A 24,805-nucleotide genomic window follows, 5' to 3' on the forward strand; every position below is an offset into this window, starting at 1 on the left:
ATACTAAAGATAAATTAAAGGTATTTTAAAGATTATTTTACATGTAAGAAAGACAGAGTACTTACTCTTCTTCATATATCTTTCTGCAAAAGAGAAGAAAACAAAACATGTATTAGATTCCTCCTAAAAGGATTTATACAGATCAGGAGCCAGATTCTCAGATACATTTCAGTGACACAGAGCAGTTGTAACTGGCCAGTTAACTTAGGTTTATGGCTGCTATGTGTCAGCAGAGCTGTACAAAGCAGCCAGAGAGTATCGGTTAATCTGGCCCTATAACTTCTTGAAAGGACAGACCCAAATGAGAAAGGATTGTCAGAAACCTGGCTTTGGCTATGAGAGCCAGCCTAGTCCTCCCACTGTTAAGAGAAGGAAGTTTGGATCACTCTGCTAGCAATTGTGAGAAATATTAAGTCATTAATACAAAAAGTAAAATTAAATATGTCATTCTTATACTTTACACACATTCCTGTCTTCTCTCTTTAAAAAGAAATGTATTTCTAAATGAGAAAGAATACCTTTTAGCCTTTTAGGATATAGAATCAATGAAGCTCTTAAGCTTTTTTGTAGACTACACATCAAATGAAACCTCTCCAGAGTAGGATGGAGTAGATTGATATACTGAAAGCAGCAGGGACTTAAAATTGTAATTTACAAACATGCAAGCACATGCACAGAATGTTTTCCTTGTGGTATGAATTCACTCAAATGCAAGAGAACCAAATGTCCCCCCATCTCTGCATTAGGCTTTCCTGACATCACATCCTCAGCCACTTCTTTTTGACAGCCTGCACTCTCATCTCCTTGCCCACCAGTGTCTAGCTGAGCATCTGGAAGCTGGTGCTTTCATAGCTTTTGCACTGTCAGCATTTTGTGTGCTTAGGACATCCCTCTGTCTCTGTAATATGTGACTGAGCTACTCCAGGCTGAAAGCTGAGCAGGTAGTTGCCAGCATCCTTTCATTTCTACCAGCTGCATTTCTTTGGCTAAAATAGCAAACAATATCCCCAGTTTGTATAATCACAGCTGAAACACGAGGCTCTACAGAATTTGGATTTGCACATCTCCAATGCAGACACCTACGTTTTGGGATGAATTGTTTTCCTCTTCAGTCAAAAGGAATAGGAATCTCAGCATAGCTAATTAAATCTGATTTGTCTGTAGAGATGTGCAGAGTGCCACTCTTAAATTGCTCCTGATATAGAACTTGGTTTTTACATGTCAGATATTACTCAGCTGAGGAACAGAAGTCCCTAGTAATGTCAGCTAATTTAAAATTCTTTAAAATGGAACAGTATTCTTTCCAAGGAAAAAAAATATTTAACAAGTAAACATTTTTCAAGAGTAGTCGTCACCAGCCCACACCCACACACCCCGACCCCCCCCCCCCCTACCCCCCCACTGCCCACATTTGTTATGTCTCACAGTGGAAAACAGCCTATAACTTATTCGGTAACAATCCTACATAATTTTCTTCCTAGGGCAAATATTTTCCAATGGGTAGTAACAGGTTTAAATGACCACAATTCTGCATTTTAGCATTTGAGGGTGCACTTTCAGGTCTTCATTGACTGCAATCTTTAGGCAGTAGGAAAAAGCACAACAGAGTATACACACACCAGTGCTTTTATCGTTGGTTCCTGTTCAAAGGCTAATCAGGAAAGAACAAGACAAAACAAGGCTTCATTGTAAGGAAGTCTTTGTCACTTCCTGCTAGCAAAGATACAGTAGCTCAGCACAAAATATCCTTTCTCTTCAGAAAGCTCAGCTGAGATGTTGGAATAGGAGCACCTCTTGCTGGCTCTGGAATTCAAGTGACAGCCTCCACCCTAGCATGTACATGGATGCTATTTTTTATCTTTATTTTCTTCCATGCCCCCTTGCTTCAGCAGCCGGGATGAATGACAGTAGCAGCTTCTCTTGATTAGCCAGGAAAGAATATTGCAGGCATCAGCAACTAAAACATTCCCTTAGGGGAGATACCTGGTCATCCATTAGCCTGAAAGCCTGAGATTATATGAAAATCTGTTTCTTTCAACTTTCAGGGTAGCTAAAACCTGAGCACCCTGCACATACACTTTGTTATGTATTTAATAACCGGATATATTGCACAAAATAAGCGTCATTTTCAACATAACCTGTTTTCAAAGTAAACATTTCTCTTTCAATGTTGTTGATATTTTCCTCCACCACTCTTTCCAGATTTCACTTGGACATACTTCCCATCTCCTAAGTCTTAACACATCTCTGCTCTGAAATTGTGGCATTTTCCCTCCTGACACCTCTGTGTGATGCTTTTGGGAAAGTAAGGGGGCAAGAGAATTTAAGGGTGGAAAGAGAAGCACTCTCCATGGAGAGGATGAGCAGCACTTCCTCTAGTGACTGGCTGCAGGAGGAAGCTGTGGTGAAGGAAAGATGGATCCTTTATTCTGAGGCATCCCCAGTTCTTGACACATTTCCCCGAGGGGCTGGCGCTGAAGCCGATGGCATAAAGCACCTCCCACTGGTGGGACCTGGCAGCTTGCTCCATCACTGTTCACTCTCAAACACCCCCATCATGAGGGGTTCAGCACCACATAGCAGCTCCAGACCCCTGGGGCCTTGCAACAGGGGCCCAGAAACACCAGTGCATTTGAGTAGCTGCATTACAGGCTATTTAAATTCAAGCAATAGAATTGCTGAAGACGGGGGGACAGCAAGTTTCCTGGGAGCTGGGCAAGGTGTTTCCAATATGATATGATGCAGCATTTTTTTTATTTGCCAGTATGGGGCACTGAAACTAAGGGAAGAGCAACCTTTCTTGTGCTATTTTTGGCCATCTTAGAGAGAAAGAAATCTAATCATGGCCCCTGGCTTGTCATCTTTTCATGAAAGCAGCATAAGCTAGAGCTCCCAGCAAGCCTTATAGAACTCCAGATTTACAGGGGACCTTTCATCTACATCCATTTAAAATGTTCCCTGCCAGGCAAACTGACTATGGACGGAAATCATCATTTGAAAAGATCTTACTTTAAGGACTGTACACAGTCTCTTAAATGCTGCTTCAGTTCTTCATCCTTTTCATAGGATTCCAGCATGGTGTGTGCATCATCATGGTGATAGCAATAGATTTTATATGTGTCTTCTAGTGGGCCTTTAATCTGCAAGAACACTTCCCCTGTTGAGGAGAAAAACAAAGCATGTCAAGTCAGACAACAGCATCTCAGAAGGAGTTTTATTATTCCACCACATTAGCCGTGAGCTAAAAAGGCTGGCTTGCACTTTACTTCCCTTAGAAACGATCTTGCGTGTTTATGTGCATTATTTATTACATGTATTTCTCAGCTGCTCATCTTTGTCATAGCCAGGCATCATTATATCAGTGTTAATGCAAAAAATTCCCTCAGGAAAAAGCATGAAATCTCTATACCTCGCACCCCTTCAAACACATTCTCCTAATTCACTGCCCCAGCTTAATGCCCCTGCATTGGAAAACACACAGCAGAGCTTAACTGATAAAGGGAGACCATTTTTGTGTCATGAGTTGGCAGGAGGGATGAATGTAAGCCTGTTAGTTTTCCTTTTGACTTTTTTTTCAACTGAATATGAACTTAATTTGGTTATAACAGGAATAATGACTCTATCTTATATTAGCCATTTCAATTTTATCTGTTTTGCAAAATCCTGAAATGGCAATTGTTATAGCCTAGAATAGAGAATTTTCTTCTCATGACAGAGGGACAATCTCCACCTCTCCCCTCATTAAGTAAACCCACAATGGATTACAGCCATTTTTATATAGTATCTAGGCTTATATACAACTGAAGAGGGAAAACACTTCCATTTCAAGTCATCCACACCCCCATTTTCCCCCAAAGAACAGGTGGGAATTTTAGAGGCACTAAAGTAGTCCTACACTCATTTTCCATTTAATTCTGGAGCCTAATTCTCTCAGTTTAAGACTCCTGTGTCAGTTTCTATGTACGTAAGAAATGCTATCCAGGCGGAGAAGGCACGCTTCAGCTCTTCTGCTGAGATATTACTTTGGTTCTTACGCCCTCACGTAGCAGTGCCCTGATCAGAGTCCTTGGAAATGCATATAATAAAAAACAGCAATGCTAGAAACTCCTGTCTTGGGCATTTACTGAAAATTACATCTATGTGGCAACAAGTCCAACATTTTATAGACATTCCTTTTGAGTTATAGCAATGGTTATTAAAGTTAAAAGCTGAACACCACATTAATTGGGAGCTCTCTATTCATCCACAGAGCAAGCGCTGAGCTGTCATGCATCCTGCATGTTCCATCCTGACCAGAGTGCGCTGTTTCATAATACATTGCATTGAACTGCTCCGTCTTAAAGTGAAAAATGATTCAGTTACCACAGTAACACAGCTCTGGGTTTTTCCCCCTGGCAGCGAAGGTTAACTGGGCTGTCTAATGCATGTTGGTTTCAGGGTGTGAATAAGGGAAAAACAATGAAGAGCTAAGACCACCAGAGTTCATTTCAGTTACTGTAAGGGCACAGTTAGAAAAGCACCAGCATCCTATAGTTAATGCTCTTTAGCTGTCTTCTCTGTCTTGTGCTTACTGCTAATGTTGAATGCTACCAATGCAAATTGCATCCTGACTTTCCCATGAACTCTCTATGCAGGTCTTTATTAGCTAACGATGTAACAGGAAACCTTAACAAGCTTTCTCTCGATCCTGAGCACTTGGTGCTTGATTCTCAGAGATGATGAGCTCTCACAGTGCTTGGCATGGCCTGTACTATGCTAAGCACTCAAGCGAGGTTCCGTTTTCAGTGGAAAAAATGCAAGCTGTAGACTTACAGCTCCTTTCAGTGTATACTAGAGGCTGGAAATTATCCTCCCCAAGATGAAAGAGATGAGCGAGTTCTGTTCACTGAAGTATTGTGCCACAATGACAGATACTTTCATTGATGCTCAGTGATGAGAAAAATTATGTGCTGATTTCATGGATAGGGCCTTTTAAAAGCAGATGGATTTCTTAAGCCTAACACCCTTCTTGGTTCTGAGCCATATGGACCGAATCAGATGAGTTTTGGGCATATCACTGTGGGAGCTTGCTTTATGGACCAAAACCACACTGTATTTGGGCACAAATTTAAAAATACTCTGACAGATGCAAATCTGCCTGATGCCTCTTCTGGAGTATGGTGGTCATCAGTGTGAAAGACAAAATCCTAGGAGGAAGGCTTGAGTAACAGAAACAGTTTCTCCCCATGGCTTTCAGTGGCGCTTCCTGTGAGGACAGCAGCAGGAGAGGGAAGAAGAGGGGGTTTAATAGCTACAGCTGAGTCAAGGTTACTAAGTCTTCATATTCCTCTATATACAGCCTCCAAAACAGGGAGGAGAAAAAATTCAGGGGAGAACTGTAAAGGGTATTTAACCTCAGAGGCATTTAGCATCAGAAGACCAAGCACTACAAAAAGTCTGCCTACATTAGTACTTTAGCTCAGATTAGGAGAGAGTTTCTGAAGCCAATCACTCATTAGTCCTCATCTCCCATGCCTTGTATGTGTGGTGGAGCAGTCACAGAGACACAAACTGGATCTCTTTGGGGATGGTGATTACCAGAAGACACACTCCAAGGGCACATTTTATGCAGTCCAACCACAAAGGGCATCTCCCAAACCACAGGAACAGGCTACAGCCAGTCTGAAGTAAGGCCTCTTGAAATGTTAGTATGGATACCAGCTCCTTAGCAGAAACTCTTTAAATCTGCAAGTCTGCTCCTATTGGACATTAATACTTGTCAGTGTGGACATAGCCTAAGTGTGGAGAACATAGACTAAAATAAGACATGAATATACGCAACCACATTGTTTTGGTTTCAAAGCACTGTATTAGCAGTTCTCCTCAATCTCACCATGATTGGGTTGCCTTCCAAAGCATGATACTTCAATGCAAGATATTTAAAAACATTAAACATGAGGGAATATGATGGATGTGTTAAAACATTCTTGGCCTGGTTTTACTATAGGCTGGCTTCAACAACTTTTACACTGATTGTTAAGATCCCCCCCAAAAATTACCTTGATGTAGTTTTACAGGACAATAAACCTACTAACTTACTGCTTATAGTGATGCAGTTATTCTCCCTGCTTTTGTCTCAGCCTTTGAAAGAATGTCTCACACCTTATTTGACAGTTTTTTCCCTGCCATAGCTTAGCAAACTCTGTGATCCACAATACCATACATTTTCATGGTTCTTTGTCTGATTCTGGAGAAATACACCTAATAGATGGATGAAATTGTTTGTCTTTACTTCTGGATGTGACAGGGAACTAATAGGATGATTCTCTTGGCTGTGAGAAAGGCACTTCCTGCTAGAATAGAACATTGCTTATTAAGAGTATGACTCATCATGATGCACTTTCACTGAAATACCGCCAAACAACAGACGTGTCAAACTACGTTAAGCTGTTGCCTTGGCAAACCTGATTGAGACGTGCTAGGATTAATACTTTTCCCAAGCCTCATACGCTTTAATATCATGTTTCTTAGTCAAGTGGCAACCAATATTTTTTACCCCCTTATTCATGAGAAGAGGGGTACTTTCTATAATGTGTTACCTGTGGTATGTGGTCAGTTTAGGGAAGAAAGAACCTCCCTGACCTCTGAATCACAGCTGGAAGTTTTTTAAACTAAACTGTCTGACTTTTCACTAAAGTAAATTAAATATTCTCACCTGATCTCTTAAGATGGCTCACCTAGGGCCTCTGCACTGAAGAAGCAGTTATAGGAGACCTAATGAGTGGTAACTTCCTAAATCTCTCCAGCTGCACCAGAATGTCAAGTGAATCATAGCCTTAACATTCATGGCCTGGCCCATAGAACTTGTGACTGCTGTGACATATCCAGGGCCAACCCGTTTGCTGAAAATACCCGTAATCCCTACAGACATTCCTACACAGAATCCCACAAACTTCAGATTCATTACAGCTTTCTTTACTGTCCAAGTCCCTACTAAGCGCACTTAACCACCTCTTACATGAACTGTGTCTTCAGTGGATACATGTTTACAGTGTTGGGGCGGGGGTGGTAGTGTCATGTGACATGCTTGTTATTCCAATCATTTTTAATGCTTTTCCTGAATGGCATAACAATGAGCATGCATTACAAGAGTTGGTATAAGCATGAGTGGATTTAGGAAGGCAATATCAAACTCAATGAAAAGGATCTTATCAGTAAGTTGTATAACTCAGTGCTGCAGGTTTTACTCATTCTAAACTCATTTTCTCTTTCCTTCCTCCCCTTCAACATCCAGATGGATGGAAAAAAGAGCATCATAATCCTACAAGTACAGTAAAACAACTGGACAGGTTTCACATGTCATTTTTCCTGTGTCATTATGGACAGCTTCTAGTATGCCAGCTTCTGGGAGGGATACTGGGGAGGAAGTCAAGTCTGATGAGAGTGGAGGACAGGAGAGAGTTATGTTTATTCTTTCACGTAGCTTTGTAGAACTCAAGAGGACAGTAAACATACCGATTATTTGCATGGGTGGCTCCACATCTGTTGTGGCTTCTTCCAACAATGACAGCAGTTTGGCTGATACTTGATGGACCAATTCAATGTTGCTAAACAAGCCATCCACGTCAAAGCGAGCAATCTAGTGGAATACAAATATTAAGCAGCTACTGACAAAGGATAAAGAAGGACATTGTGTATTAGAGACCTTCTCTTGCTATGCCCTGACTGTTCAACACTCCAGGAAGCACCACTTCTGCAAAACCTCATATAAACATCCTCCTTGTGATTTCAAGGACGCATATACAGTTTTCAGATTAGTATAATACGGTTGACGCAGTTAACAAAGGGTATGTTATCAAGTGCTTTTAACCTTTATTTTGAACTATCCCTAATCTGAAAGTGTTTACCTGGGAAGGAAATAAATATTATCGTCTGAATAAAGAAAAGATCCTTAGCTGGCTTTGAAATGTTTGTTTACTTTCCCACTGAGAAAAACAATAGTTGACAATGGGTTTTATTGCCTGATTACCACTCACTAACAGAGGCTGTTACATAAACTCAGACCTTGGCACTTTGGTGCCAGCTAACAGGTACAATGACTTCTAGAAAGCCAGTATGATTTTAAGTTAGTTGTCCTATAAATCCAAGAATACAATCAAGATCATATAATTTCCACTAAAACAAACACATTTACCATTTTGCGTATTAATATAACCTAACGAGCTTCCTACAGAGCCTAGGCACACAACACGGACTTCAATGAACTGTATCAATTTATACCAACAGAAAATTTGGTACTGTGTCCCTACTCATTTTAGAGGAAGTAAAAAATTTCCAGGACACATATTTTTCGTTGCACAGCAGGGCAATAGTTACTATCTGGGGACAACTGGAGATAGCCAGCGGTAATTTGCTAATATTGAGAACAAAGACAAGACCACTTTCATCATCCATATTAATACCCTCAAAACCTACCTCTCCATTTGGAACAGAATTGCTGATTTACATAGCAGCTTAGCAGATGCCAGAAGGATCAAATTGCATGCTATTGTAACAGAACCAGAAAAATACTTCCAATACTAATGCAGTTAATTTCTTTGGAAATATTATAGGGGCTAAAACATACTTTATCCATTTGGAAATGTGAAACAAATTCATTGTTAGGCCAATTTTCTAAAAGCTATCCTTCTCTAAACACATTACAAACTTTCAATATGGTAGTTTATCTGAGAACTAGCCTTAAAACCATATGACATTCTTAAAAACCTTTCAAAAATGCAGACGTTATTACATTAAGAGAGTTATAATCTCTACATTACTTTTCCTGTATACATCTAGCACAGGACTTCTGACCTGCTCCCCAGAACAATGTCTACATATATCCAAACTATGCTGTGCATGGACACTTACACAGGTTAACACAAAATGAATGGTTTCAGTTGACTGAAAATGAGCAAAAGAATACAGCACATTTGTCAAAAATCTCGAGTTCAGCCAGGCAATACTCTTGTTCAGTGCTGGCCAGGCTGGGGAGGGAGTCAAGTGGAGACTACTAAGTAGATGAACAAGTGAGGAGGAAGAAGTCAAGAACTCCTTAAAGTTATGTCATCAGAGGCCAGCTCTTCTGAAAATGGGTTATTCTTCCGAAAATGGGTTGGAACAAATTCCGACAGAGTTTTAGGAATGAAAAAAAGGTCCTGCAGGAGTTTAAACAGCACAGAGTTCAGCTGACCACAGCGTTTCCCAAAGAGGCATTGTCAATGTCATCTAAAGACACTTTGGCCTCTGCACCTGTATTTTATCACCAGTTTCATAAGAAACTCTACATAAAGAGAACCTGGGTTAAAGTCTATTTAAAATTATTTTTATTCCATATTTGCAGCAGATATAATTAGTGTAGCCTCTCTGAATGCTATATTTCAGGCCCCAAAAATACAAATCTTTCTCTTCACAATCTCTTCTATTCCCAGCTTTCAGCTTCACCATTTTCCTACAAATTGAAATACTGTTGAGGAAAAGGTGCTCTTTGAAGTCTCAGCTAAAAAAGAAAATGGCTATCATTGGCCTAATGAGATCTTTTGCCTGAAAGATAGTTTATGAGCCTTCCTTCTTAAATGTACCTTTTCCATGTAGAGTGCAAATTTCCCAAGTGCTCGATGGCCTCTCAAGCATGGTGTTTATCCACCACAGCTGTCTGAAAGGATGGATAAAGTTATCCTAACAACTGAATTTAAACTTGATGCAGAGGTTCATTCCATTCCAGTTTCTATTGTAGAAAAAATCTTGGTTTTATTAGTTGTTGCTGCTTTTCGAGGTACCGGTAAAGGTCTGCCAGGGCATGTAAGAAAAGTTATAACTACAGAGCGGTACGGAGAGCTGGAAGCTGCTGTTGCAGCCCACAGGAAGGTATATAGCATCCAAGCTGGCCTCTGGGCGAGTACCTCAATGCAGGCTTTATGCAAGGGCAGCACAAGTGTCAGGAGCATATCTGACCTTCCTCTCTCCTCACCAGAGCCCTGACATATCACTTTGTGGAGCGCCAGCTCCAGCACCACGTCACTCTCGTGCTGGCACTTGTGTTTGCATTAAGACTGTCCAAAAGAACGTGGGTGAGTTGAGACCTTGACATCACTGCCTTGTCCTCCACCCCCAGCACTCACCTGCTTGTTTCTCAGGGGCTGAATCACTTCCTTGATGCAAAGGTCCAAGTTGCTGATATAGTCTTTCTCCGTCTGCATGAGTTCTGCGATGATTTTCACCCTCTTGGCCATCATGCGTCTACTGACTTGTTCTTCATCCTCCTGTGGCGAGGTGGCCACCTGTGGGGCCATTTTTTCTGTTTAAAAGAGAGAGAAATTCGTAAGAGTGCACAAAGCTTGCCCTGCACAACCATGGGTGGGGAAACATATCTGGTGCCTGCTGGAAATTCCCAAATCACCATGGAGAGCAGGAAAAGAAGCATAAGAAGTGGCAAACCCAAATCAGACTGAGTGTCATTCCATCTCCTTCCTCTAAAAGTGGACATGGATTTGGGGAAGGAAACTGCCCCTTTGGCATTAAGAGGATAACCCATCACCAGCTCCCCCAGCTTAGATGTTATGTATTGGGCAGAAATTTTCTGTGGAGCCCAGGAAAGCCTGATCTTTGTTACACTGAAATTCAAGGATAGCTGATGCCCTTCTACTCCTTTGAAAACACAGTCTTGGTCTGACATCTATTATGATTTGGAGGACGGGAAAAATATGTTCTGTGAAAGAAAAAGGCTGCCTACCATAAAAAAGCTTCACAATAATAACTTTTGTTTCGTACAGTGTAACATTGAGTCTATTCATGGGAAATTGAGGGCAGCAAGTACTGGAAGACAAACTTTCAAATGAAGGCAATGTTAGTAACAATAATGATGAATCCTCTAATTCTGTTTAAAAATAATCTTTTGAAAGAGGCAAAGGAATTAAAGGACAATATGAGAAAACCTTTAATGATCAATAACAAACGTTTCTTGGAACAACAGAGATCATTGAGATCAGGACAACTGTTTTTCAATACTTAGCACCTAGAATATCTGATTTGTTTCAAATACATGAAAATGCAAGCTAGTTTTCTACAGATGGGTAATTTACATACACTACAGGACCTACACACAACCTACTTATCTGTAATGATGGTTTTCCCATTTTCTGGTTTGTAAGCCAACCTGCAGAGATCCATGTCAGGTCTAAAAAGGGCACTGAGTTTTATCTCTGTACGTTGACAATCTAATCTGTATTTTTCATGAGGAAACACACATACACACACAAAACCAAAACATTAAAAAAAAAAGTGAAATACTTCAGAGGCTATTCTGGTGTTTTTCTGCTAGCCACAAGATGGTGCAGAGTACCAACAAAGATGCACATATCATTAGTTGCTCAAGTCTGCATTACCCAGGTCGAGCTTTGACTACATGGGCTTTTATCACTCAGCGGCAAAGGATGGGAATCTCCGCTGAGGATCAGACTGCTACACCTTTGTGTCAACTTCTTGTAGGGAGTGGAACGAATAATGAGGAAACAGCAAGCAGTATCAGGTGCTTTGCTCACTGACAGCCAATACTGCAGTTGTTTGAACTGATGGTCGAGGGTGAGGTCATGAGCACTCAAGTGAGCACTGAACAGCATGAGCTCACCAGTACAACACCGGCCAAGGCTGTAGATGATAACCTGGAGCTGGACTTGTGGGAAAGCCAATCAGCTTTCAGGACAGAGAGCCTCGAGCCATCTTCCGACAAGAGGTGTAAAATATAATAAATCCAATGTATCATCTTCCTTTCTACAATTATGCTGACCACTGATATTCAGAAAAGACAGGTTTGTTATTAATGCTTCTCTCACCAGGTTTTGTAGTGAGACTGATGTGACCACAGTTCTTTTCAAATAGCTGCTCTGAGACTGCATCTCTATCTCTATACCACTAGTTTTAAACAGTGAGGACAAAGAACCCAAAGAAACTGGGGCAGGGGCGGGCTGATTTTTTTAAAACCTTTTTGTGTTTAGATGTACTTTTCAGGTCTGAGTTTTTAGCCTTGAAGTCTGTATATAATAGGCATGAACAGTTTGTCCTCAGACAATAAAATGGAAACATGAAGAGGATGTCTCCCCTCCACAAGGTCTTGGATATCAAAAGAATTTTAAGCTGAATTTTGCCCCAGTGAGTCTGTGCTGGTGTGAGTGCATGAACTGCACAGGAGCTTGTGCTGCTGCAGAGCTCATACACCAAAGGTGCTGTGTGCTGGATAAAACAAACTCTGCCCTTACGTTAGTGAGGAGAGCAAAACTGGTACCAGTATCACTTCACAGCTCCCTCTGAGAAAGTTTCTGCTAGGGTTGCAGAATGAGACCACCTTGCCTGCTGCTGATGTGCTAAACCAGCAGATACTTTTTCCTCCAAAACCTCATAGTATGTAACCACACTTATAAATTCACAAGGAACCACGTGAACAATACATTTCTATTCCAGTTCTGCACCAAAATCAGGACTTTTCTTGAGATTGGCTGCATGCATGTAGCTGTATGTGAGAGTTTGGGGCAGCTCCTGAGAAAGTGCAGAGAGAACCAGACATCCTGGAAGATCTCAGACGTGTTGTTTGCTCTCTGATACGGAACCGTTATGGTATCAGATGGAATTTTAAGGTAAGCACGAGATGGTGTACAAAAGAACTTTCTAATCTCTTATTCTGGTGACAGGGGAGGGCATGTGACTTCAGGCTGGAAGTCACAATCCCTTGAGAGGCTGTTCTTTCAGTTTATGCCATTAGATCTCCCTGATCAAATTTGATTCTTGAATTATGTCAGGGCTCATCTATTATCTTTATTGCATGATAGATAATAATGTGAGGAAAGAAAAGCTATCCTCAACAGGAAGAAATAATCATGACAAATATCAGTTAGATGCTGTTTCCTTATAGAAAACATGTTTTTTAATAAATGTTTCCTTTTGTTAAATGTAATATAATTTTCCATTTTCACTCAATATGTTCAGTTTTTCATTTCAGGCATATCTGTCTCTACAGAATGCAACAGCAAGATCCTGAAGTGATGATTACAGCCCAAACGTATGATTTCATGTTCAGCTGATTGCTTTTGACCAGTTTGAGAACATTAGTATCTTGCTGAAATCCTTGTGGAGTAAGTGAAAGTTTAATGAATGCGCAAACAGCAAGTGCATATCTGGAATATAAGCACATTCATTTCTACCTGGTAATGTGTACCAGCCCTGGAACAGTTGAAGAGAGAGGATTAGCAGGAAGAGATATCACTGAGGATTAACTATTACATTAAGAATTTGACTCATTTGTCCTTAGAGATTCCAGGTTGAGAAAAATGAAAAAATAGTCCATTGAATGATATATTAAACAGTCGCACCTTAAGCCCAGTTTACAAAAAACTAGGTGGCACTTTTAGTAGGCATAAAAATAAAAAGTAGAATGCAATGTTTGAATTGTTGCTCTGTGATGTCAGCTATCTGCAGGAGTCACCTTTCTGGAGGACTTTGCTTTGGAGAGGAAGGTGATGACTTCGGTTTTTCCAGCTGTGTATTGAAGTACATGGCTTTAAGTTGCACTCAACAAGAGGTTCACTATGTGATGGCATGAACAAAGCAGCCACGTCTTACAAAAGCAGTTTCTTGCAAGTGTGAAGTCTAAAGATATCCCCCAGATGGAGACATGCCACAATGCAGCGAGAGCATGGAGGAACAGAGCTTGCTATGTGCAAATGCAGCAGCCCTTCTCTAGGCTCAGAGGAGGTACTGGCAGACTCACAGCAAGTGACTGGAGGAACAGCCATAGGAGGTTTGCAAGACCTATGCATGCAAATTTCCCTGGTTTCCACACCTAGAGAGTGAGAAGCTTCGAGAGGTCTTCTCTATCCATCCTTCCAGGTAAGATGGTCTGGTTGGGTATTACATCCACCCTTGGGGAGGGAACCCAGGTTTCTCCCTATCAAATGCTTCCCATGTGGAAATGATGGTACTGGCACAGAATACAAGAATTAATATGGTGATGTCAGTGAATGGAGTGACTAACAGGCCTTTCCATTCCTTAGGCAGCATTCGGAGGATGCCACACTTGCACCGCACAGATATGGGGATTTTACCTGGCACAAGGGAGTGGTGAAGGCACAAGTTATCAAGGTATAACAAACAAATTATAGCATTACTGTGTTTCCACGTGTAAAGCATGGGGCTCGTATCACCCTGGATAAAGTTATTCGTCTGTGAAAGCAAGTCCTCAGATAGCCTGTACCCTCAGATAACCTAACTATTACACACAGGAATGTACACCGGCTTTTATCAGCTAGATTTGGGAATGAAATGCAGGCAGCCAAGTTTAGAGGCTGCTGCTGTGGTAGTTTTCCTCTCCCTCCTCACACCATCTCTCCATCTCTGCCCTCTACACCCCTGCTTCTGCTGGAGATGCTGGGAAGGCTGCGGGCCACAGGGACACTGGGATCCTTGGAAGTGAGGGAGCCTGAAATAGGACAAGCAGTAGGGAAGGATGAAGTGTCCCACTGTGCACAACAGAAGTGCATCACATGAGCCAACACACAAGGAATTTTACTTCAGATGCCCCTCCCCTTGTGAGGGATCACTTCATAAGGGATGTCCTTACAGTTTCGCACTGGAGTTGTTACAGTGCAAACACGGTGTGAATTACACTGCTGAACTCTAAGTTGGGCATTGAAATAGGAAAGGATTGGGAGAGGTTTGTGGAAAACCTCTTTTTTTTCTGACTCAGAGAGGTATATAACAGCAGCATTGTTCAGAAACAGGTTTGTTGTGTACAGGCTGTGAGCTACACATGCAAAAAGCCCCTTTTCTGAACCCAGCAAGAAAGCACTGCAGGACCAGAATGACCTTGCACCTGTATTCCTGGGCAACAGGTTTGCTTATAAAATCTGCATCAGAGACTTCCTTGCAATTAGGTCATTTGATCTTTGATCATTTTTCTGTTCCATAAAGTACAGAAAATATTTACATTCAATGCGCAGGTTCTTTCTTCAATTCCTTGACAGCAGACTGCTTTAATTATGTGTGTGCTGACAGGACTACAGAGAGCTCCCATGTGACCAGTGTGGAAGGGAAGAAAGCTTATCATCAGGTGACAGAAGAATGCCCTCATTGTTAGTACCTATACTTACAAATAAACCTTTCCAGTGTGTCATATACCAGCACAAATATACCACTCCTGCAGCACTGAGCTAGTATGTTAATAAAGTAAGAACTGAGGAAGGGTTATATCTGAACCTCTTCCCCTGGGACACACATACCTCAAGATTTGGGGTGGATTAGGTGTACAAGCTGTGAGCTGTGTGGCCCACAATGCAAAGTATCCCAATTAATAAAATGTTTGATAATATGCTCAGAGGAGGATCCGTAAGCCTCCTTGGGTCCTAGTCTTCACTCCTTTACCCAGGCTGCTGTTACTAGTTATGCTGTGGTAGCTCCTAAGAGTCCTGAGCCACACGGCATGGCTTATTGTGCTAAGTGCTGTGCAAACACAGTGGCACAAAATGGATTCTGCTCTGAAAAGATGAGCTCATTTCCTAGTTTGACTGCCACTGCAATAAGTTCAAGGAATAACTCCAGCTTTATTGCAGAGCAAGTTAGCAGAATAAGATTCTCCAAGCTCAAATTTGCATGGGAGAAAATAAAAGTATTTGTTAGATCATGACTTCTCATCACAGGGCACAAGGGAGTATTTTCATTGAACCATCTCCTGCACTTCAGGAAATAATCCGGACTTTTACTCCTTACTGTACTTTAGTAAACCAGCTGCTCCAAAGATCATTGGATGCATACATTTTGCAGTGAAATAGGATATTTCATTATCTACATTGCAATCCATAGAAAATTAATCGGTAAGTACAGCACAAAGCAAATAAGGAACTGAAAAGAGGCACAGAGGATCTTTACTTCTAGTGGGAGGTACCAGAAGCTGAGTGCATGAGCAGCCCTTGCAGGAAGGAGTGGTGAGCTCTGCAAGCAGGGAGGAGGATGGGATGGAGAAAGTTGCCTGGCTCGAGAAGGAGCAAAGGGGGATGAGTTGCCTCTGACTGGGCTTTTGTATACCAAGGGATAGCACCTTTTCAGGAATTTGTATAATTTCACAGGTTTCTGCATCATTTCTGGAGTTGGTTATTTCTCATAACTACATTAGACACAGAAAACACATGGCATTCTGGATTCAGATACAAGCTCTGAGGCAGTATACTATGATAGCTGTGTGATTTGAATCACTGTCTATTACAGGTATGTCACTGATGCATTTTAAATTGAAATGTGTGTAAATCATTTACCAGGGCAGTTGACCCATACACAGCTACAGTTATAAAGGAGTTAATATGTAATAATTTGTAAGACAAGGAGTATTATCAAGGCAGGCATTGTCTTGCTGAACACTACAAATGTGATCTTTGATTCCTTCAGGAAACCCACCATTTTCTACCGTTCATTTTTCACAGCAAGCACAAGTTTGGCATATGGCTATTACCAAAAACCAGCAATCTGTCCAAAACCTAACAGACAGTGAACTATGCTTTAAATTCCTTTTTGTGGTCTGCCCTTTTTGTTTATTAGTATCTATCCCCATGGCACATTGTATGTTAATCTGCCCTGATCTTGCAAACATTTATGTGCCAGTAACTACATCAAGCAAACCCCCTTTAACAAAATACATAGGTACTTACAGACTGGAAGCTTTAGATTAATTCAAAGACTGATCCCAACGTTAATATAATACATAAATATTAATATAGCTACTGTTAAAGCTGCTGCTGACGGATTTCCTCTGTAGAAAAGAGAACAACTCTTACCAACTAAACAGCTATAGATAATACATTTGAATATAGAGGTGCTAAATACCACTTCATGCCACTGCTTATGGAGACCAGTTAGTTCTTCATGCCTCTGGAAAATACAAATGTGCAGAATTTTCTAGCGAATGCAGAGCAGAGAAATGCATAGAAATGTCACAGGAGCTCTGTCTTAGCTCTTGTAATACTATTTCTGCATCCACCACAAATGCTAGTAAATATATCTTCCTTAACCCCATTCTTTCCTCTTCAGAAAACAGCTAATGGAAGAAAAAAAATGTATATGGCTCGATCAAGGTATTCCTGGACTCACCTAAGACTGCAACTACAACCTGGGTTCTAAATGCCTGCATGGTTGTATCATCAACCTGACATTTGGTAGCAATCACCTTATTTTCCTCTATCTAAAATGGGTCTGCAGGCATTTGTTTATCTCACAGGATGAGCTGAAATAGAGGCACTAATGCTTGCCAAGCTCCTTGAGAATATAATAGTTACTTTGCATCTTATTTCCTTTTTAAAAAGAGAAAAGTCGGGAGGTGTTGCATGGCCATTCACACCAGATAAGGTATTGAATAGATGTATCTAGTATAGTAATTAACTATGAAAATGCTTTCTTGTATTCTAATGATTCCTTAATTTTAAAGTGAAAAACACTTGCAGAAGTTTTCACCTTTGACAACGCCTTTGTACTTGTCTTTGTAGACTGACAGAGCAAACCACCTGGATTACCCTGGAGATCTGGGTAGTAGGCTCTCTTTCTCACTCTTTATAGAAAACATTTTGGATTCTGCATAAAATAGCAAAACTTCAGTAAAATCCAAGGGCAGAAACTGAATTCTCAGGAGTTTTTATGCTTGTCTTCTTGCTCTCTTGTTTTTGTTTGGGTTTGGTTTGGTTTAAAGGCTTTTATTTGGGGACCTATGTTTCCAACACACTAAGCAGTACTTTGAACATATACTTCAGAGCTGCTGGAAATGGCTATAGGGGACAACAGCCTAGTTCTTACTCAGGGAACCCTTTAAAGCACACAAAGGGCTGGAAGGGCCCTTGAGAGATATCTTGCCCATGCTTCACCTTGCACAAATGTACTGCAATGCTGAAGTAGGCACTAGGATGTGTAAGGACACCTTGGTTCTCCTGCTCTGCCAAGGTTGCCTGCCACTAGCAGAGGTGAGGGTCCTGAAGGCCCTGACTTTCAGCTGTGGAAACCTGCCCCACTCAGAAAAGATTCCCTTCTGCAGAGTTTGCTGCTGTTGCATCTCTTTCTCTTACACCTCCTTGTCTGTGCTAATACCAACCCCAGCTCTGCAGACTATGTGTTAGAGAACATATTAACAGGAGACTATAGGAGGGAGTGGCAACTAAACACTGAATTTTACCCGCAATTTGTATGGGAAGCAAGTGCAAATTACCATTTGTTTTTTTCTTTTACAAAGCATTTACCATTCATGGGTGATCAGAAAGTCTTGACCTGGTGATACACAACAGACTACTTGTCACCAACAGAGCCTGGGTTTTCTTAACAGGAATGGAAAACTCAAAAGCTTTGTGCCAACAAAACCACTTCCCTCACCCTGAAGTGAGCTGCTTTGCATTCAAGTACTACTGAGAAAAACGAAGAAAATAAAGGTGTAGGATCATAGCACATTTTCAGCATTGGCAGGCAGCACGTTAGGTCCGGGATCCGTGATCATTATCAGATTCAGGCACATCTAGCTCAGGAAAATTTGATCCAGGTCAGGCCTTGGCACACAGCTGCATTTCTTTCTATGGCAACTGTAAATATACTTCATGGGAATTTCTACTGCCTTTGTATTTTCACTCTGAGGACAGGCAACCTCTAATCCAATATAAAGCCTGCAGGTACCTTGTTAATCCATCATCGTTTTTCTTGAACAAAAGGAAGCAAGCGGAGTGAGCCGATACCGGACCAGTGCTTTGCAATCTGTGGCCGCGGCAGTCTCAGCTGGTGGCAGGAGCTGTAAAGCTGGATTTACCGTCTCCTTGGAATGCTGCCATAAACATAACCTCACATTCTGCCATGACTTCCTAGGCTTCCCCACCTCCTTTGCTTCAGATTTTAAACAGGAGACATTCATGGCATGAATACAGCCATCATGAGACAGAAAGATCTCACACTTTTTGCTGGATACTGCTCTGATAACCTTGACCTCACCTGGACAACCCCATTCACGAGTTACAAACTGTTTTGGTAGGACGTTTGCCAGGAGCTTGCCTGCTCAGCCACAGCAATCCATGCCTGTGCCCTGAAACACCCCCACCAGATCCCTGAAGCACAGGCCTGACTTAACCGAATATTTTTCATCTCCTCATTGATTAGCTATCAAGAGGAGGGAACAGCATAATTGATAAACCGCTCTGTTGTTCTCAGCATATGCAGCCCCCATAGAAAACCTATTATTTTCAGGCTTATTACTTTATTTTCTGCTTTTGTTGTCTTTCTGAAGCAATGCTACTTCCTAATTAAGTGCATCAAAACCACAATACAAGTATTTTTCTATTTTATTTCCCCATAAAGGATTATGGTCGCAAGAGTAACTGTCACTAGGTAGTTATATGACTATTAGTAATACACACAGCATAATAATACTCAAACCCTGCATTTGTGATGGGACCCTGTTGTTAAAAGACCCTGGAAACCCACAGGAATTCATCGGTTCGTGTTCCAGAGCACTCTCAGAAATAGCCATTCACATTCTTCATGCTTTTCCTCAATTTGTGGCATCACATTTAATTTTTGATTGACAAGCCCAATACTGGCATACTTTACTACAATTTGTAGTCCAGATGCAATCTGGTTATTTGAAAAGAAACCCTCTCCATAATGGTATAATTTGAATCAGTATATCCATCCAAACATGTATTTGGACATACTTAGTTCAGGCTTGTACAAACCATGCAGCAGATAAACACATTATAAATCCTGATATTTTTAACTGAGAAAAAAAATGTCCTTGATGCTTCTAATGACTTGGCATAAAATCCACTTGGTACAACAGCCAACGACAGATAGGACAGAGGCATTCTATTTTCACATAACAGTTTGTGCTGCAAATGCATTTTGGTGATGAACGAGAAAGATCTTGGTTGCATATGCGTTCTGCAGAACTCAGCAAAACCTTGGATTATATTTTGTGTCCTGTCTACACAACACTATTTAGAAAAATTAGGGGAAACATTTCACACCCTGGAGGTGAGGGGCAAATGTGAGAGGGGCCATTGCTTATTCCGACTGTGAGTGCATGGGGGCAGAGATGACCATTTCCTTCTTTATCTCAAGGCTGCAGCCTGGAGGGCACTGAGATACCACCCCAGTTCAGAGCATCCCTAGCAGCAGAGCACCAAACAGGCTTCCCCAGTACCTTGTAATTTCTGGCTGTACTCTGTCCTGTCGGACTGACTCCTCCTCAAGGTGCCATGGTCCCCGGCGGTGGTGGTGCTCTCCACCACGGGCTCTGTCCTCCTCCTCTCCCCCATGTACAGCTTGTTCCTCAGCAGGGCCAAATTCCTCTTCCTTCCCCCCACGCCTTCCTTCCCCGGACAGTCCATGCTCGCCACGAACAGCCTTGCTTGGTGGTGGTGGTGGTGGCAGGGTGGGCAACAGCTTGATTTTCAGGGAGGTGAACTCACCGCCCAGGTGAAGGCTGGTTGCTTTAGGCTTGGTTTTGGAGCAGGGCTCCCCAGGCTCCGCAGGGCCCCGGGCTCAGCCCTGCCACCTGTGCCGGAGCAGCTCCACCCCCGGGAAGGTGGCGCCCCAGGCAGCGTTTGCATTCACCTGCCTTGTGTTCAAGCACGCCTGGCGGGGCCGCTTTCAGGGCCAGCCCCAAACCGCAACCATTCACGGATCCTTTCCTGCTTCAGGGCACCCTCCTCGCCCCGCCGCACGGCCGTGGGTGCCGGCACCCCGAAGAGGGAATTGCATCCTTTCTAGCAGAGGGACGCCCGAGTGTGACAGGGCACTGCCACGCTTTCACTGGACCCCTTCCCTCTGTGCACTGCAGGGGCAGTGGGAAGCAGAGGCAAGGCAAATGGGAAGGGGAGGTCAGCCACCACCTTCACCCTCACTCCTGCTTCCCCTGGGCTAATGCCCAACCGGCAGACTGGTCAGGACCCCAAATTGAGTTGCATCTGCCAGTCCCTCAATCCCACTGAGAGGTGTAGCTTTTGGGCTGGAAACTCCGGATCTACAGGTTTGAAAGGAGACCGATCCCTCAGGCCAATGAAGAGAAGGGCTGAGAGGGAGACAAAAGCCCCTCTGGAAGGTGGCAAGCAGTGTGGAGCTGACATTTGTCTCAAACCAGGCTCTGTCCTGCTTTACACTGCGCACAGAGAGGCCAGAGCCAAGGCAATGCCTGCCAAGGACCTGTGAAGGTTGCTGTAACAAACCACCGTGCTCTGATGGCTGAGGAACTGGACACCAAAACACCTGCTTGTCATACCTCTGGATCAGCCTCTGGAAGAGATGTTATTATCCTGTCTGTTAGCAATGGCCTCTGGCACACACGTACTGTCTAGTGATCCTCTGTAGCACCAGTCTAATCAAGCTCATGTCAAAACAGCAGGAGTTGCTGGCATCTAAGCTTGGACAGGACTTATCCTGGAAAAAGCCCCAACAGCCATCAGTAGCAATCACTGCTGCTGCTGTGATACCCAACCCTGTGGCCCTCGCTGCCACAGGAAACACCTGGCGGGAGCCCCGTGGTGCAACCTAATCGGTGTCAGTCTCACACAGTCATTGCCACAGCATCTGCCAGGGGACAAACTAATGTCCCTCTGACAGATGCTGGCAGAGCTTATGGCTTTAGCGCTGCCACACTGTGTCCCTGAAGGACTGTCTAGTAAAAAACAAGTGGCGATGAAACGTAGTAGTGTAACCTCGTTTCCAACTTTTATTTTTCCTTACAAAGCTGGTCCTGTGATGCAACCTCCTGATCAAAGACCTTCATTTCTATTCAGCAGTGAAAGGAAAAGGTTATGAAACTGTTAAGCAATTTACTACGTCAAATTGCAGCACCATGCCAGTGCTGCACAAAGTGTCCAGCCCAAACACAATCTGGCAGAGGAATAAAATGTGAGGGAAATACTTGGAAGACTTTGTGCTCACACAGAGAAGTCACATATTACATAGGCAATTCATGTGTTACATCTTGCCTCCTCTCTGATATTTCCTAAGAAACTCTTTATTCTGCAAGTCAGACCACAAAAGTTCCTTGAAAGGCAGAGCAGTGGTGACAGCAGGGAGAGGCGTAGGCAGGGACAGATTGGTGACATACTTCTGACAAGCATCAAAGCCCCAGCAACAAGTAGTACACAGATTAAGACGTGAGTTGAGGAAAATCAACCACCCCATTTCCTTACACTGGGACTTAGGGAGGAGCTTTTTTTGAAGCAATGGCTTGGCATTCACTGAGGGTGGTAAAACTGGTTTAAACAGTCACCACCCTGATTGCCCCTCTTCCCCAGATGATTTTGTTCCCATTCTTGCTGCAGGGTGTAAACACACGAATTTGAGATGAGATGGAGGAACTGATCTGGCAGAAAACTCCCTCCCTCACCCCTTTTCCTGGGGCTATTTTCCATCTGGATCTGTGTTCCCGATTAGTTCATCACCCAGCTACAAAGAAGTTGTGGCAGCTTGAGGCAGGGGATGACGCAGGATCTGAGCAGCTGTGGGTAGGACTAATGGTTGCTTAAACCAGAGTCACTCAGAGAAGGTATATTCCCCTACCAGGATTTTACAGTGTCATGCATTTCGGAAGACACAGGTCCCATCATTTACATGAGATTTCATTGTATTTATTTAAATTAAGATGGTTTGGGGGAGAACTGAGGAATGTATTTTGGCCGGGTGGAGGTGGAAAAACAAACTTTATTAAAGTCTTGGCTTTGTAGGCTCTGCCACAATATGCAGTGCTACAGCCAAGATAGGATATAGTAAAGTTTGCTCAGGTGTTTATTACCACAGCAACCTACCCACATGCAAAAGTGGTCTTCCTCCTCAACTCAGTCACAGGGTGTGAAAAGGTGTGTCTTCATTCAGCAAGGCAATTATTATGGGGAAAGCCAGCTGTAGTTTGCTGCTGCTGTTGTACTTGCAATAGTTTACCTGGCAGCATTATTTCAGAGGCAGCCAGGAGCCCAGAGCAGGCTTACAAAACAGTTTAGAAACGTACATAAGTACTTTCTGCAAAATTCAAAATACCTTCTCTGTGCCACTCAGCAGGGAAAAGGCTGAAAATAGCATGTCTTCTGTAATATTCCAAATGAAGTGGACACATTCAGGACCAGTGGCTTCCTTATCCCCTCTGAACAGAGGGAGATTTGAGACATGACTTATCCATCGTCACATTAAACCCCATCATTATTTTACACTAGAGGATTGTGCCTGTGCAATCAGCAGGAGAAATATGTAAAAACAATCAGATGTGCATTTGAGTAAGGTACCCCTATAAACTCTTACTAGTGTTTACCAAACTTTATTTGGGCTATAACAAAATGCCACAGAAAGCACAGTAAGAACTGCATGTGATGACTTCAGCTGCCATAGCTGCCATGCACAATAGCATGAACAACCGTCTCTCAATTTCAAGTTATTACCACTCTCTTCTGGCCCCAGTGACAAGCAGTATCAAAGTCAGTAATCCATAAGACAAGAAGGAATATTTGACATCTGTGTGGACAAAATGCTCATTTTACAATTAATGTGAAAATCTCTTTAACCACTCTATGTTGTGCTCATTTAATTCTACAAAGTAAACTGGAATCCAGTTGATGCGAGCACTCACGTAGGAGTCATTTGCATGGAAGCCACCCTGCTTAGGAGACAGAACAGGTGCTGGTGTCAACACAGAAAATATTGGCATCGTGTTCCCAAGCAACTGTATTAGGCACATATAAGAGCTTATTGTTGCATGGTCAGAACTAACCTTTATCTCAGTCCTGAGCTATAAATGAACCAGGAGCGCCATCAAGACTGATGGCCATTAAGTAAGCAAACAATTATTTGTTTTCTTGTAATGCCTCACAGCTGTTACAAGAGATTTCTTTATAACTTAGTATCCCCAAGGATACATGAAAACTGCTGGTGTGGGTTGACTAGGGTGCCTGTTCCCTTAGAGGGGAGGCACAGACCATTGCTGGAGTCCTGTGGCAATAGGACAGGACCGGCATTTTCAAGTTTGTTCACTGCAATGGCCAGCACAGCCACCAAGCGAAAAGACAGTCTCAATCTGCAGCTGCAGGGTGAATTCACCAGCCAGTACCAGTACTGCTCAGGTGAAGAGATAACATTTAACAGGCAGTGGAGAAGCAGAAAGGTACCACGGTACTGTTGCAGAAAGCTGTCCTACCCTCCTCACAGATGGAGCTCAACAGCAAAGAACGCAGGTGTCTCTACAGCTGCCTGCCTCCATACAGAGAAGCCAAAGTGCCTATAAAAGCAAGCCTGTATCTCTTGTCACTCTGCACTAGTCATAGCAAAGATGTCTTCTGAGGGACAAAACTTTTAGGCTTTGATAAGAACAATCATGCGTAAGGCCCACCGAGGACTTTGAGCACTGGAAAGTTGCTGGTACGTACGCCCTACCTGCTTCAACCATACTGGTAAGATAAGAGAGTGACAGGTGGGGATAAAAGCAATAAAAAGAGAAGGCTTAAGGACAGGTAAAACTGGAGTCTACACACTGATTTTTCACAATGAATGAATCAAAATTACTTTGAAATATACATAGAAAAAAACCACTTCAAACACCTTTCAAGAGTACAAAAAGAGAAAAAAGCCTGTCTTGTAGGTGAAAAGTTATTTAGTGTGGCAGTCTCACCTTCACTCTTCCTGTTGATCTTGCCAGACTGGTGATTCCTGTAGAGAAACAGGTCTTTAGAAGTAAGCGCACAGCGATAATTTCTTTTAGCCCCGTCTACAGTATTTCTTGTCTAAATATTTGTAGGAAAAA

The 24,805-nt window shown here is 42.5% G+C and overlaps 1 protein-coding gene across 1 annotated transcript in view; it reads right to left on the minus strand.

Annotated features, from left to right (window-relative positions):
• The window catches only part of ARHGEF38 (Rho guanine nucleotide exchange factor 38), a 38,203-nt gene extending 17,629 nt beyond the window's left edge, over positions 1-20,574 (minus strand). The window contains exons 1-5 of the mRNA XM_051789634.1: positions 20,216-20,574; positions 10,140-10,315; positions 7,495-7,618; positions 3,010-3,157; positions 66-83 (exon numbers count right to left, since the gene is read on the minus strand). Of these exons, the coding sequence (XP_051645594.1) occupies positions 66-83; positions 3,010-3,157; positions 7,495-7,618; positions 10,140-10,315; positions 20,216-20,402 (653 nt within the window). The 5' untranslated portion in view covers positions 20,403-20,574. The remainder of the gene's footprint in view (positions 1-65; positions 84-3,009; positions 3,158-7,494; positions 7,619-10,139; positions 10,316-20,215) is intronic.
• Between the last annotated feature and the right edge of the window lie 4,231 nt (positions 20,575-24,805).

Source organism: Manacus candei, unplaced genomic scaffold, assembly GCF_025592945.1.
Source record: "Manacus candei isolate 608988 ecotype Guabito, Panama unplaced genomic scaffold, ASM2559294v1 h1tg000028l, whole genome shotgun sequence".
Classification (NCBI taxonomy): Eukaryota; Metazoa; Chordata; class Aves; order Passeriformes; family Pipridae; genus Manacus; species Manacus candei.